Source organism: Aythya marila (assembly GCF_965140915.1).
Source record: "Aythya marila genome assembly, chromosome: 4".
Taxonomy (NCBI): Eukaryota; Metazoa; Chordata; class Aves; order Anseriformes; family Anatidae; genus Aythya; species Aythya marila.
In genome coordinates this window covers 76,492,893-76,508,006 of record NC_139045.1, presented here as the reverse complement: position 1 = coordinate 76,508,006, position 15,114 = coordinate 76,492,893, and the positions used below count along the sequence as shown (strand labels likewise).

Here is a 15,114-nt window from a genome sequence, read left to right as displayed (position 1 = left end):
CTCCCAGGGATGCCCCAGAGAGACCCCACTGCATCCCGCGATTCACCCCAAAAAGCCCCAAACGTGGCCTTCCAGATGTCCCGGGGTGACCCCTGAGGCACCGTGGGATCCCCTCCAGGAGACGTCCCCCAGGGACCCCCCCGCATCGCCTGGTGCCCCACAGAGACCCCGGGTGGACCCCAGGAGACCCCAATGACCCCCCCATGCCTCCTGAGAGCCCCCAGTGCCCCTCGTTGTGTCCCCTGCATCCCCTACACTGACCCCAAAAGAGCCCCTTGGACACCCCACAGTGACCCCAAATGAGCACCCACCACAAACTGGGAGGGGACAGCCCCGGGGGAGTCGGGGGGGGGTCGTTGGTGTCCCGCAGCCCCCACTCCCCTCACAGCCTCTGCACCAGGGCTCTGCAGGGACCCCCCCGGGGGGGGGCTGAGCCCACCGAGCACCCCCCCACCAGCCCCGGGCACCCCCCCAGCCCCGGGGGGGGCCGCCTGGGTGCTCCCCCCACCCCCATTACGGTGCTGGTGCTGGGATCCCAGGGGGGGCAGCACCCAGGGGTGGGCAGCACCCAAGGGACCCCAGCCCCACGCCCCCCCCCCCCAACACCTCTCCCACTTCCAGGCAGCACCCTCAGAGCCGTGCCCGTGGGGGGGCACACCCGGGGGGGGGACACGCAGGGTTTCTCCACCAGGGAGCCCCATTCCTGGCACGGGGGGGGGGGTCTGGGGGTCGAGGTGGTGGTGCAGGGCTGGGGGGGGGCTGCAGGGGGGGGAGGGAGGCTCCCCCCGAGGGGTTTTATGGCCGTTTCTCCCTCCCCCCCCCCCCAGCTAATGGGCACCATAAGGCCCCCCCGGGACGCTGCGTCACCCTCCTTAGGGTAAGTGCGGGGTGGGGCCGAGCTGGAAGGGGGGGGGGGGGGGCCATTTACCTCCTCCCCAGGGACCCCAGCCCTTTTGGGGCCCTCCCTGCCTCCCCCGCTGGGCTGCAGAGGGGCTGCGTGCCCCCCAGCAGGGACCCCCCCCAGCCCCAGTGGGGCTGAGCACCCCAGGGACGGGGACCCCAGCCCCTTTTGGGAACAGAGGGGCCCCCACGCCCTGCCCCCCCCCAGCATGTGGATGGCACTGGGGAAATGGGGTTGGCAGCAGGGCTGGGAGGGGGCTGGGGGTGGCCAGACCCCCCCCAAGTCCCCCCCAAATCCTGTGCCAGCCCCCCACCAAGCCCAGCACCCCCCCCACACCCAGCCATGCCCCCCCCAGCCAGGCAGACCCCCACCCTGCACCCCCCCCAGCACGCAGGGCTGGATGCGGCCCCAGCCCAGCCCCCCCCCCCCATTGGGGTCCTGTGGGAGGGGGGGGGGTGCAGGGGGGGGCACAGCAGCTTCAGCTCCAAATTTATTGCAAAAATCTGTCCCTGGGGCACAGCCCCTGCACCCCGCAGAGAGACCCCAACCCTGGGGGCCTGGAGCCCCCCCCCCGGCACCGGGGGCTGCTGGTGGGTGTGGGGGGGGGCCCAGGGGGCTGCAGGAGGGGAGGGGGGGTGCTAGGAAGGCTGGTGCCCACTGTGCCTGTCCCCACTGTCCCCTGCAGCGGGGTCGGGGCTGGCAGGGGAGGGCAGCAGCTGCTGCGAGTCCGTGCTGGGGGGCACCCAAGGGTGCCCGGGGGGCTGTGGGGGGGCCCCCGCCGCTTCTTCACCCCGATCGGGGCTGCAGGCACCAGCCCCGCTGTCCCCTGGGCCTGCCAGCACGCCGTCCCCACGGGGGGGCTCGTCCTCCGGGGGCCGTGCCGGGGGTCCCGCGTCCTCCAGCCCCTCGTCCTCGGGGGGCGCCCCCTCCTGCGTCCCCGTCCCGCTGCCGGCGTCGTCCTGGGGGGCCACGGGGGCGACCCTCTGGTGGCACATGGGGCACGTGTCCTGCACGTACAGCCACTTGCGGAGGCAGGCGCCGTGGAAGAAGTGGCTGCAGGGGGTGACGACGGCCACCTGCATGTCCTGCGGGGGCACACGGGGGGGACATCACCTGGTGCCACAGACCCCCGGGGGGCTCCTCCGGGACCCCTCCTCGGGTGCCGGGGGGGGCTGTTGGGCTCACCTGGAAGCAGATGGCACAGACGTCGTCGTGGTCCCGCAGCTGGCCGCGCGTGGCCCGGGGCAGGGAGCTGATTTTTTGGGCGGCCTGGCGGCGCAGCAGGAAACTCCTCCAGCCCGACTGGGCGCGCAGCCAGACGTTGAAGTAGGAGTGGACGATGATGACGGAGGCGCCCACCCAGCTCCACTCGCCCACCAGGGACTCCCAGCTGCCGTAGGCCACCACGCAGAGGGCCACCAGGAACTCCAGCACCCGGCTGACGGCGGTGACGCCGTAGATGATCTCGTCCATGCGCTCCAGCGGCGCGTCCTGCAGCAGCTCCACCACGAACAGCCCGTAGATGAACAGGGTGCCCAGCACCTAGGGGTGGCGGGGCGCGTTGGGTGCTGCTGGCCGGGCGCAGCACGCCCCGACACCACCCCAGCCCCTGCTTCCAGGAGCTCCCAGGGCTGTGGGAGGGGATGTGCCCCCCCTAAAAAGGAGCAGGGGGCCCCCCCGTACCTGCAGGGAGGTGAGCATGCAGCTGGAGACCAGGATGAGCAGCCAGAAATCCAGGTGGAAGAAGTGGGCGATCTTGTAGGCCATGAAGCAGGGGAAGACCAGCAGGAAGAGGCACATGCTGACACCACGGAAATGCTTCCAGAGGCTCCTGGGGGGGGGCACAGCTCAGCCAGGGGGGGGCCTCCCCCTCCAGGCACCCCCCAGCAGCACCCTTTGCCTCCGGGCTGCCTCCTGCTGCCCACCCCCGGGTGCCCGGTACCTGTTGCGGGAGGCCCCCAGCGCCAGCACGATGGGGTCAGCGATCTCGATCATGGACTGCAGCGTGGAGGTCACCACGATGAAGAGGATGATGCTGAGGAGGAAGGTCCGCTGCAGGACCTGCAGGTCGAGCAGCCCCGTCTGCAGCGCCAGCAGCAGCAGCGTCACGCCCTCCGTCACCCCCCTGCCACAAACAGGGGGTGAGGACGGGACCCCCACACCCCAGCCCCTCCTCATCCCATACTGGATGCCCCGGGATCGCTCCTGACCCCCAAGTCCCGTGCAGGGCTGGGACAGGGGACGCCCCCCACCCCACCCCAGCCCCCCCCCGGTGCTGACCGGTGCATGACGTTGCCGTTGTGGAAGGCGCCGAAGCCCAGCAGGTAAAACTTGCAGAGGTTGAGGACGCCCAGGGCCAGGTAGGAGACGGTGAAGGTGAGGCCCACGAGGGAGTAGGGCGTGCTGCAGCACTCGGCCACGCTGCGAGGGAGACGGGCTCAGCACAGCCTGGCCACCTTCATCCTCCTCCTCTTCCTCGTTCTGAGGCCAGGAGGGAGGAAGGCTGAGCTCTACCAGCACCCACCTGCTGAGCAGGACGAAGAGCAGCCCCTGCTGGGCGACGGCGCTGCCGGAAGAGGCGAGGAAGGAGGAGAGGCGCAGGGAGAAGAGCACCAGCCAGAAGACGAGGAAGAGGAGGGGGACGGCCAGCTGGCTCCACAGGGACACCCCCAGCGCCAGCAGCCTGTACACCTCCATGGCCTGCGGGGCAGCGTAGCTCAGCGGGGAGGGGGCTGCCCCGTCCCGCCCCGTGTGCAGGGGGACGAGGGGTCGTGGTGGGCCGCGTTAGGGGGTCCGCAGGGGGTCCGCAGCCCCCCCTTACCTGCATGAGCTCGCGGCAGGCGGCGGCAGCCAGCTGGAAGGGGACGAGGAGGTGGGAGCTGAGCACGTAGAGCACCTCGGCGCTGCTGCAGGCGGCGGCCAAGGTGTTGGCCAGGGGCAGAGCCCGCAGGGGGACGCCGCACAGCCGGGCCAGCACGGGCAGCAGCGGGGCGGCGAACAGCCAGGCCTGCCGGGTCCTCATCAGCAGCGCGCACAGCGTGCAGACACACAGCTGGGCTGAGGGGGGCACGGGGAGGGTCAGCACACTGACCCCACAGCACCCTGACCCCATAGCACCCTGACCCCGCAGCCCCCACGACCCCGCAGCCCCATGACCCCGCAGCACCCCTGACCCCCTAGCACCCTGACCCCGCAGCACCCATGACCCCCTAGCACCCTGACCCCACAGCACCCCTGACCCCACAGCCCCACAACCCCGCAGACCCACGACCCCGCAGACCCACGACCCCGCAGACCCACGACCCCGCAGACCCACGACCCCGCAGACCCACGACCCCGCAGACCCACGACCCCGCAGACCCACGACCCCGCAGACCCACGACCCCGCAGACCCACGACCCCGCAGACCCACGACCCCGCAGACCCACGACCCCGCAGACCCACGACCCCGCAGACCCACGACCCCGCAGACCCACGACCCCGCAGACCCACGACCCCGCAGACCCACGACCCCGCAGACCCACGACCCCGCAGACCCACGACCCCGCAGACCCACGACCCCGCAGACCCACGACCCCGCAGACCCACGACCCCGCAGCCCCCACGACCCCGCAGACCCACGACCCCGCAGACCCACGACCCTGCAGCACCTTGACCCCATAGCACCCTGACCCCGCAGACCCACGACCCTGCAGCACCCTGACCCCGCAGCCCCACGACCCTACTGCACCCATGACCCTGCAGCACCCTGACCCCGCAGCACCCTGACCCCGCAGCCCCACCGACCCCGCAGCACCCTGACCCTGCAGCACCCTGACCCTGCAGCCCCCCACGACCCCGCAGCACCCTGACCCTGCAGCCCCCACGACCCCGCAGCACCCTGACCCCGCAGCACCCTGACCCTGCAGCACCCTGACCCTGCAGCCCCCCACGACCCCGCAGCACCCTGACCCCGCAGCCCCCACGACCCCGCAGCACCCTGACCCTGCAGCCCCCACGACCCTCCTCCCAGCCCCAAATGAGGGCAGGGGGCTCGGCGAGACCCCAAGCTGGGGCACACGCAGCACGCCCAGCCACAACGGGACAGCACCACCCCAAAACTGCCAGAGCCGGGCACCGGGGGGGGCTCAGCCCTTCCCCACAACCCCTGGGGCAGACCCAGGCTGTGCCCTGGGACGCGTCACCAAAACCCTCTGCCTCATCCCCAATCCTGCAGCCGCTCCCCACCCTTTTGGTGCCACCGTCCCCGCGTTGGGGGGGTCCCGGGGGGTGTCTCACCTGCGAGGGCCGTGGCGAATCTCCTGAACGCGGCCGCGTCGCTGTACACAGCGCCCTGGAAGCCGTGCTCCAGCTCGCGGCGGACGTACTCACTGCACGGAAAGAGGCTCAGCACCCCCGTATCCCCCCGCTACGACCCCCCAAAACCACCCCCGACCCCCTCCCCCGGTGCCGTGCCCCTCACCTGGCCGCCTGGTGCCCCGCGCAGAGCAGCAGCGCCGTGAGTAGGTGCAGGTAGAGCCGGACCAGGGCGCGCACCGGCAGCAGCAGCAGCACCAGGCACAGCGCGTGGCCTGCGGGGAGCAGCGGGGACGGCGCTGACAAGGGGGGGGGTCCCTGGGGGGGCCCCTCCGTGTCCCCAGCCCCGCCACGGGACGGGCACGGCCGGGGCTTTCTGTCCGTCCCCTCCTAAAATTTTGGGAAATTTGGGGCTTTCTGCCTGTCCCCTCCTAAAATTTTGGGGCGTTTGGGGCTTTCTGCCCATCCCCTCCCAACATTTTGGGGCGTTTGGGGCTTTCTGCCTGTCCCCTCCTAAAATTTTGGGGCGTCTGGGGCTTTCTGCCCATCCCCTCTCAACATTTTGGGGCTTTCTGCCCGTCCCCTCCTAAAATTTTGGGGCGTCTGGGGCTTTCTGCCCATCCCCTCCTAAAATTTTGGGGCATTTTGGGCTTTCTGCCCATCCCCTCCTAAAATTCTGGGGCGTTTGGGGCTTTCTGCCCATCCCCTCCCAACATTTTGGGGCGTTTGGGTCAACATTTGGCTTCCCGTTGGCCCCCAGTGAGCGGCCATGGCCTCCAGGCCCTCCCACACCCCGCAGCCACACGGGGCCGGTTGTGCAGCCCCCCCGCAGCCCCCCTGTGTGATGTCCCCTCACGGGGACCCGGTGCTGCCACCGGTGCCACCGGAGCCACCCGGCACCGTCCCGGTTCGCCCCCCGGGGCCGTGACACCCACACCCCGCAGCCATCACCCCGCTGGGTGCCGGGGCTCTCACCGGGCACCGGGGCGGCTGTGGGGGGCACGGGGCAGAGCTCCCACTCCCACCCCCAAGGGCTCCCCGGTCCCGGTCCCGGTGCCCCCCCCTCGCCTCCCCTGCGGCCCTCACCGAGGCAGGAGGCGGCCCCGGGCAGCACCGGCAGCGGGCCGGGCCCCGCCGTGTCCCAGCGGTACAGCGCGTCCAGCAGCGCCAGCGCCGGCACCCGCAGCGCCACGTTGGCCGCCGCCTCCAGCCGCGACATGGCCGGGACCGGGGAACCGGGGGGGGCACCGGGGGAGCTCCCCCGGCCCGGCCCGGCCCGGCCCGGCCCGGCCCGGCGGGGGGCGCCCGGCCTGGCCCTGTGCGGGGGCTCCCGGCGGGCACAGGCCCCGCCCCCGCCGCCCCTCCCGCTCCCGGTGCCTGCCCCGCGCCCGCCGCCACTTTCGCTTTCTCCCGCTCCGCCCTCGCGCCGCGCTCCCGGTGCGTGGCGGGGAGGCCCGGAGCGAGGGCCCGCCCGCGGCTGAAGCTGCGGCCGCCATCTTGGAAGCGGGCACCGGGTGCCTTTGGCTCACGCTGTTCCGCCATCTTGGGTGAGGGCGATGCGCCTGGGGGCGGCCATTTTGGAGAGGGGCGCGGCACGGCCCGGTGACGCCCGCCCGGCCGGGTGGCGGCCATGTTGGGTGCGGGCAGGCTGCGAGGGGGACCCCGCGGCCGCCATTTTGAGAGGGGCGCGGGGGGGGGGGGGCGTCTGCGCCGCCTCCGTGCTGCTAAGAAACAGAGCCCAAAGCGGCGTAAAACCCCAAAAACACAGTCACAAAGTCCCAGAGTCACAGAATCCCAAAATCATGGAACCCCACATGTCACAGAGTCACAAAATCATGGAATCCCAGAGTCACAGAGTCACAAAATCCCAGAATCCCAAAATTCCAGGATCCCAGAATCCGAAAATTCCAGAATCCAGAATCCCAGAACCACCCAGGTTGGAGGAGACCCCAAATCCCCCAGCCCAGCCTCTGACCCAACCCTACCCAGCCCTCCACTGACCCACATCACCGAGCTCTGCATCTAAATGTCTCTTAAATACCTCACCCGCTTCCCCGGGCAGCCCATCCCAGTGCCTCACAACCCTCTTGGTAATGAAATTCTTCCTAATTATCCAACCCAAACCTCCCCTGGTACAACTTCAGCCCATTCTATGAGAAACGAAGTTGTGTTATTGCAGTAGAGAACCAAATTTCTGTATTCTGAGGTGGTTGTGTAGTCATAACAAGGAGAAATGCTATGTGGGTAAGTGGACAGAAGGCCTTGCTGTTCCAAAATAAGGCAGAAACTTGAGAAAAACTGGATGAGCAATGTGGGAACTGTAAAACAAGATCACAGGTTCTCAAAGCATAAGAAAGGGAGAAAAAAAATGAAAAAAGGAGAAATTAAAGGGTTGAAAAAAAAGAAAAAACGTACATATATGGGATAGAGGAGTGTTGAGTAGCTCATGAACCTGCAATACTCGGCCATGAGGAAACGGGAGGTGATCGTGTGTCGGGGAATAGGGAATAAAAGGTTAGGTTTAACTATAACGCACCCCTTATTGGCAGGACGCCCGCCACTGCAATCGCGAATAAAACAGCTTCACAGAAGGTCCCGTCCAAATAAAATTATTTGAGATTTTTCTCAGCCTGTCCCGGCTGTACGCCCCCACCAGTGCACATGGGCACAGGGACAGACGGATGGACACACAGATGGACGGGCACACGGACGGACCGACGGGCGCTCCTGACACTGCACCCTTGGGTGTCTCCATCCCTCGGGCTCAGCTCAGCGCGACCCCCGGCCCGCTCCCGGTCCCCCCCGTTCCTCCCCCGTCCCCCTGCCGCCCCCCACCCGCTCCGGGCCCGCAGCACCGCGGACAGCGGCCGGGGCTCCCCGGTTCAGGCAGTCCCGGTCGCAGTCCCGGTCTCCATCCCCGGTCGCTGCCCCCCTGTGCCCGGTGTCTCCGTCCCGGCTCCCGGTCTCCCCGGTGTTCCCAGAGGGGCCGCGGCTCCGGGAGCCCCCGTGCCCGGTGCCCGAGCGCTGCCGGCCCCGGGAGACCCCCGCCCGGGGACCCGACATCCTGGGATCTCCTGGAAAACCCACACCCGGACCCCCAGCTCGACCACCCCCCGGTCCCAACCGCATCCCCCGAGCATCTCCAGTGCCTCCGGTGCCCCTGCCCGTGGCTGCCTTCGCTCGCCCAGCCCCGAGCGTGGCTGCTGCCCCTTGAAGGGTGCCCTGGGCACACCCCAGGGTGCTGGCAGCACACCCCGGTGCTGAGGTGGATGGACGGACAGATGGACGGACGGACAGGGATATACTCCTGGAAAAGAGGGAGCTCCTCACGCACAGGGAGCCCCGGGGGTGCGGGCTGTAGCAGCTCTGCCATCAGGCCGTGGGCACGCTGGGGGTGTGGGTGCCACAAGGAGGGCTCCCAACAGCGCCAGGGGGCTGCAGGGTGCGGGTGAGCTCCCCCAGAGCCCCAGCACAAAACATCCTCCTGAGGTGCCTCGTCAAGAAGATTCAGCCTGGAATGGCCCGGCAAGAATTTGGGTGCAGGCAGCGGGGGTGCAGGGAACCTGGGGCACCCCCCCACCCACAGCGAGGACTGGGGGGGCAGTGACAGGCACCCCTGGTTGTGGTGACTGCCAAACGCCGGGGCTGTGCCAGGGAGCTTGGAGGGAGAGGCTGCCCCTTCCCCAGCTGGGGCTGCCCCCCGCCTTTGGGGGAGCTGCTGGCACCGACAGGGGACGGGGACACGGCCAGTCCGCAGGGCAAAGCCCCCCCAGCAGGGACCAGCACCCTGCCCAGTGCCTGGCAAGGAGGGGGGGAGCCTGGGGCAGCCGCTGCTCACAGCTGAAGCAGAGGAACCCCCACCAAGAGCCATCTGGTGGTGCTGGTACTGGTGGTACTGGTGGTACTGGTGGTGCTGGTGGTGGTGGCGGGATGGTGTCTGACCCCATAACCCAGGGGCTGCAGCCGGTGACCCCATCCCTCCTTTCAGGCCGTGCCACATCGTGCTGAGCTGCTCTGGATGCACCCAGTGGGCTCTGTGCTGCCGTTTCAGGTAGCCAGCTTTGGTTTTGGGGCTGCTTCTTTCGGTGTTTTTTTTTCAGCTTGTGAAGCTCCCCGTGCTCGGGCTTTCAGCCACCCCACCCCGACCTCCCCCTGCTCCCCACGGGACCCCCACCAGCACCAAGCACCAAGGCCATAAAACCCCCCGAGCTGGAAGGGACCCCCAGGGATCATCGAGTCCAGGACGCCCACAGCAGCAGGGACCAAACCCTCCCGGCCCCCAGGAGCTCCTTGGGGGTGCTGAGACCGGGACCCCTCATCCCGGGGGGCCTCAGCCCTGTGCAGGAGCGGCCTGGGGGGGGACGAGGGCTCCCAGTTCATCCCAGTAGGGCCACTGGGGCTGAGCCTGCCGAGGGGCTGCAGGCGGGTGGGGGAATCACATCCCTGGCTCATCCCTGGAGCTGTTGCCAGAGCCTGTGCCAAGCACCAAGATGGATGGGGCCAAAAAAAACAACAAAAAAAACACACAGAAACCAAAATAATAATAATAATTAAAAAAAAAAAAAAAAAAAAACACCCAGAAAGCTGTGAAATAACTCAGCCGGGGCACCCGCAGCGAGGTGTGGGGCACACGGGGAGGGGCGCGCACGGGCGAGGGCTGTGCTGGGGGGGGGACACCGGGGGTGCTGAGCCCAGGAAATGGCCCCAATGCCCTCCCCCGCCCCCCCCCAGCCTTCCCCCGCTGTTTTCCGGACCCGGTTCTGCATCTGAGGGCAAAAAAGCGGAACAGGGCTGGGCCGGGGGGGGTGCTCGGGAGCAGGGGCACGGCTGGGGCTGCCCCCCCCGTGCCGTCCCCACGAGCCAGATGTGCCCCCAGGGGAGCCACCCGTGGGGCACCGCAGCCCAGGGCTGGCTGTGGGGTGCGGGACAGGGATCCCCCGTGCTGTGGGGTGGCCCCAAGCCCTGCGTGGAGGCCTGACCCCATTGGGATAGGGGAATCCCTGTCCAGCCTGGGTGGTGGCACCCCACGCAGCCCCCCCCCTCCAGCTGCCTCCTTCCCTTTCCTGGCACTTTCGGTTGCTTCGGCGGCCGCATGCGGGGCTCGGGGAGGAAGCAGTGGGCACGGGGGGCAGCAGGATGGGCAGCGAGGGGCCCGACCTGTACGAAAACCTCCGGATCCGCTACCCCCGCGGTGAGCACCCTGACCCCGGGGCTCCTCCGTGGGGCTGGGACCCCCCCGGGGTGCAGGTCCTGGGGGTCCGGCTGAGCCCCCGCTGAGGGTCCCTTTGCCGTCTCTCCGCAGCTCTGGATTTGGGGGCCCGGCCGCCCCCGTCCCGCCGGGTTTTGGGCACTCTGCTGGCCGTGGGCTTGGCGACCCTCCTGGCCCTGGGGGCCGCCCTGACGGCCGTGGCCACCCTGCGTAAGCACAACCAGGCTGGGGACCCTCGCCCCTTGTGTGAGGGGGGGGGGACAGGAGGGAGGCTGGGGCTGCCCTGACCCCCTCCCCACCCTCCCCAGGCGCACGGGACCGCGCGGAGCTGCGGGTGGCACGGGCAGAGCTGGAGGTGCTGGGACCCCTGCCCGGCCCCGAGGGTGAGTGCGGCCGGTGGGAGGGGGGCGCGGGCAGGGCCGTGCCAGGCTCCTGTCCCTGCTGTCCCCCCCCCAGGCCCCGGTGACAGCCCCGACGTGGCACGGAGGCGCAGGGACGCTTTGGGTAACGTGGGGACGTGGGGATGGGGCAGGGCTGTGCCCCCCGTGCGCCCCCCATGAGCCCCCCGGCACGGCTGCAGCGAGCCCCCCCCCGCTGTCCCCAGGGCGCTGGCTGCAGGGGCTGGGGCTGGGCTGGCGGTACCACGGGGGGAGGATTTATTATTTCTCCTGGGACAAGAAGCCCTGGCACCAGGCGAGGGAGTTCTGCCTCTCCCGGCAGGCGCAGCTCACCTCCATCACCAGCTGGGACGAGCAGGTGGGAGCTGGGGGGGGGGCTGCGCCCTGCGGACACCCCCAGGCACCCCCTGCCCCTGCACCCCCTGCTCCATGTACCCCCTGTGCCATTCGCCCCCCCTGCCCCATGCACCCTCTGCCCCATGCACCCCCTACCCCGTGCACCCCCCCGCCCCTTGTGCCCCCCGTGCCATTTGCCCCCCTTGCCCCATGCACCCCCCTGCCCCATGAACCCCTCTGTCCCCTGTACCCTTTGCCCCATGCACCCCGTGCCATTTGCCCCCCCTGACCCCATGCACCCCCCACCCCATACACCCCTGTGCCCCATGTGCCCCCCTGCCCCATGCACCCCCCGTGCCATTCACCCCCCTTGCCCCATGTACCCCCCATCCCCTGCACCCCCCTGCCCCATGCCCCCCCCACCCCATGCACCCCCCTACCCGTGCCTTCCTGCCCCCTGCACCCCCCTGCCCCTTGTGCCCCCCTTGTGCCATTTGCCCCCTGTTGCCCCATGAGCCCCCTGCCCTCCCACCCCATGCGCTCTCCTGCCCCATGCACCCCCTGCGCCCCCATTCACGCCCCCCCAATGCCCCATTCACCCCCCCGACCCCCCCACTCGCCCCCTGCCCCCCCCTGAGCCCCCCTTGCAGGAGTTCCTGGCGCGGGAGGCGCGGGGGGGCTCCTACTGGATCGGGCTGGAGGACGGCGGCCCCAACGACACCTGGCGCTGGGTGGACGGCACCGAGTACACCCCGGCCAACAGGTCGGGGGGCGACGGGGATTTGGGGCGAAGGGGGGGGGCTACAGGACCCTGCTGGGCCCCCCCCGACATGCTGTGCCCCCCCCCAGTTTCTGGGCGCCGGGGCAGCCGGACCGGCAGCAGAACGGGCAGCAGGGCCGCGAGGGGTGCGCCCAGATCCACCCGGTGGGCACCGGGCTCTGGAACGACCACCACTGCCACGTCCCCTTCCTCTGGATCTGCAAGAGGGGCCTGGGGGGGCCCTGAGACCCCCCCCCCAACCCCCCCAATCCCGGGGTGAAGCAGGCGGTGCCCATCTGCCCCCAATTAAATCGGATTAAACGTCCGCCGGGCCCCCCCGGTGTCCCCATCTCCGTGCGCCCCCTCTGCCACCCCTTGGTGTCCCCATGGCCACCCCATTCCTGCCCCGGGACCCCCCCCCGTGTGCAGCCCCCAGCCCCCCCCAGTGAGGGCCGGGGAGGTCCCGGTGCTGGGGGCACCCACGGTGCTGCCCCCCCCCCAGGGTGGGCAGAGCCCCGCAGCCCCCCCCCGGTGCCCCCTGCCCACAGCGCCTGGCCCCTGGGGAGCCCCGAGGTGCTCGGGGGGGGGTGTGGGACCCATAGGGTCTGTGCAACCCCACCCCACCCCAGTGTTCTGTTCTATTCTATCCCATCCTGTTGTATCCCATCCCCATCCCAATCTCACCTCATCCCATCCCATCCCCATCCCATCCCAAATCCCATCCCATCCCCATCCCATATCCCCATCCGCATCCCAATCCCATCCCCATCTCTAATCCCATTCCCATCCCATCTCCAATCCCATTCCCCTTCCATCCCATCCCTAATTCCGAAACCCATCCCATCCCCATCTCAATCCCATCCCCATCCCCACCCCACCCTCATCCCATCCCCATCCCATCTCCATCCCTAATCCCAACTCCATCCCATCCCCATTCCCCTTCCATCCCCATCCCATTCTCATCCCCAATCCCATTCCCCTTCCATCCCAATCCCATCCCCATCCCAACCCCACTCCCAATCCCATCCTCATCCATCCCACCCCTCTCACCCCACCCTGACCCCCCCAGCAGCATCACACTCCCCCCCCCATTAAACCCCAACAACCATTCCCCAGTGCATACCTTTATTTCCCCTGCACCCCGCCATGACCCCATTCTATCCCAGCCTGTCCCGTCCTGTCCTATTCTATCCTGTCCTGTTGTATCCCATCCCCAATCCCATCCCATCCCCAATCCTATCCCCAATCCCATCCCCGTCCTATCTCCAGCCCTAATCCCATCCCCATCCCATCCCTAATCCCATCCCATCCCCATTCCCCTTCCATCCCCATCCCATTCCCAGCCCTAATCCCATCCCCATCCCATCCCCATCCCATTCCCATCCCTAATCCCAACCCCATCCCATGTCCATCTCAATCCCATCCCCCTTCCATCCCACCCTGACCCCCCCACCCCACCCCGACCCCCCCATTAACCCCCACCAACCATTCCCCATCACACACCTTTATTCCCCCAGCACCCCGCCGCACCCCCATTCCCCCTTTTTTTCCCCCAAAACCAAAACCCCACACCCCATAGCGGGGGGGGGGGGGGTGTCCCCATCTCAACGCGCGCCCCCCCTGTCCCCGGCCTGGAGGAAGGCCTGCGTGAGGAAGAGGAGCTGCCCGCGGGGCAGGAGCCGCTCCAGCAGCAGGTCGGCGGCGTCGGGGCGCAGCAGGACCCCGGGGCCGGGGGGGCCGGGGGGGCGCAGGGCGGGCAGCAGGCGGGGGGCCAGGAGCCGCAGGGTGGTCTCGGCCAGCGCCAGGTTGTCCCGGGGGTGGCACAGGAGGGCCAGGGCCAGCCCGGAGCCCCCCAACCAAGCCACCGGGGTGGGCTCGGGGAAGGGGTCGCCGGGGGGCAGCTGGAAAAGCCCCCCCGGGGCGTGCTGGAGGGTCGGGGGGTCCTCGGGGAGTTGGGGGGTGGGCGGGGGGCGGCCGCTGGAGGAGTGCTGGAGGTGGCAGTGCGAGGCGATCTGTCTGGGGGGGGGGGGGATTTGGGGTTTGGTGGGGTCCCACCGAGCTCAGGAGCCCCCCAAAATGGGGGTTCCCTGTCCCTGGGGGTATTGGGGGGGGTCCACAGCCCTCCCACTGAGCCCAAACTCCCCCCTCCCCAATGGGATTCCTACTGGGGGGGTGCCACAGCCCAGGGGTCCCAATAGGGGGTGTTGGGGGGGGGTCCCACTGAGCCCAGACCCTCCCCAAAATGGGGGTTCCCTACCCCTGGGGGTATTGGGGGGGTCCCACAGCCCTCCCACCGAGCCCAAACTCCCCCCTCCCCCAATGGGATTCCTACTGGGGGGGTCCCACAGCCCAGGGGTCCCAATAGGGGGTGTGTAGGGGGGTCCCACTGAGCCCAGACCCCCCCAAAATGGGGGTCCTCTATCCCTGGGGGTATTGGGGGGGGGGTCCCATAGCCCAGGGGTCCCAGTGTGGGGATTTGGGGGGGTCCCACCGAGCTCAGGACCCCCCCAGAATGGGGGTCCTCCATTCCTGGGGGTATTGGGGGGGGGTCTGCAGCCCTCCCACCGAGCACAGGGCCCACCCCCCAAATGGGATTCTTACTGGGGGGGTCCCACAGCCCGGGGGTCCCAATAGGGGGTGTGTAGGGGGGTCCCACTGAGCCCAGACCCCCCCAAAATGGGGGTCCTCTATCCCTGGGGGTACTGGGGGGGGGGTCCACAGCCCTCCCACCGAGCCCAAACTCCCCCCTCCCCAATGGGATTCCTACTGGGGGGGGGTCCCACCATGCCCAGACCCCCCCAAAATGGGGGTCCCCTATCCCTGGGGGTACTGGGGGGGGTCCGCAGCCCTCCCACCGAGCCCAGCGCCCCCCCCCCAAACAGGACTCCCCCGGGGGGGGTCCCACAGCCCCGGGGGGGTCCCTCCGAGCCCCCCCCCCCATACCTGGCCGCTGCCAGCAGCTGCTCCTTGTGGCGGAGGCGCTGCCGGGGGGGGGACCCTGGGGGGGTCCCTGGGGGGGTCCCGGGGGGCTCGAAGGAGCGCGCCAGCAGCACGCGGCAGGGGGCGTGGCCGGGGGCGTGGCCAGGCGCGGGGGCGTGGCCGGGGTCGCCCAGCGCCAGCAGCAGCAGCGCCCGCACCATGGCAACGCCGCGCCGCGACCCCCGGCCCGCCGCGAGTCACGTGGGAGCGGGGCGGGGCCGGGCTAACGCTCCTC

General features: G+C 69.5%; 3 protein-coding genes across 4 annotated transcripts in view; 1 reads left to right on the top strand and 2 right to left on the bottom strand.

The window, feature by feature from the left end:
• Window positions 1-1,386: 1,386 nt before the first annotated feature.
• On the bottom strand, window positions 1,387-6,595 carry LOC309877985 (RING finger protein 145-like). The gene is made up of 10 exons (XM_082760043.1): window positions 6,284-6,595; window positions 5,364-5,472; window positions 5,180-5,271; window positions 3,723-3,958; window positions 3,426-3,601; window positions 3,182-3,322; window positions 2,844-3,026; window positions 2,585-2,732; window positions 2,087-2,443; window positions 1,387-1,986 (listed from the first exon to the last, which is right to left on the bottom strand). Exons 1-10 carry the CDS (start codon window positions 6,414-6,416, stop codon window positions 1,540-1,542), a joined length of 2,022 nt encoding a protein of 673 aa, XP_082616169.1. The 5' UTR covers window positions 6,417-6,595; the 3' UTR covers window positions 1,387-1,539.
• A 3,162-nt stretch (window positions 6,596-9,757) lies between these two features.
• Window positions 9,758-15,114, top strand: part of LOC309877758 (C-type lectin domain family 4 member F-like) — a 17,587-nt gene continuing 12,230 nt past the window's right edge. Inside the window, exons 1-6 of one of the 2 annotated variants that reach the window (XM_082759497.1) lie at window positions 9,758-10,388; window positions 10,500-10,616; window positions 10,715-10,789; window positions 11,011-11,162; window positions 11,791-11,903; window positions 11,990-12,158. In XM_082759497.1, coding sequence (XP_082615623.1) covers window positions 10,334-10,388; window positions 10,500-10,616; window positions 10,715-10,789; window positions 11,011-11,162; window positions 11,791-11,903; window positions 11,990-12,146 — 669 coding nt within the window. In that variant the 5' untranslated portion in view covers window positions 9,758-10,333 and the 3' untranslated portion in view covers window positions 12,147-12,158. Of the gene's footprint in view, window positions 10,389-10,499; window positions 10,617-10,714; window positions 10,790-11,010; window positions 11,163-11,790; window positions 11,904-11,989; window positions 12,250-15,114 lie in introns of those variants that run through there. The other variant, XM_082759496.1, reaches the window with a different exon arrangement.
• Window positions 13,458-15,068, bottom strand: AP5S1 (adaptor related protein complex 5 subunit sigma 1). The gene is made up of 2 exons (XM_082758481.1): window positions 14,844-15,068; window positions 13,458-13,916 (listed from the first exon to the last, which is right to left on the bottom strand). Exons 1-2 carry the CDS (start codon window positions 15,038-15,040, stop codon window positions 13,505-13,507), a joined length of 609 nt encoding a protein of 202 aa, XP_082614607.1. The 5' UTR covers window positions 15,041-15,068; the 3' UTR covers window positions 13,458-13,504.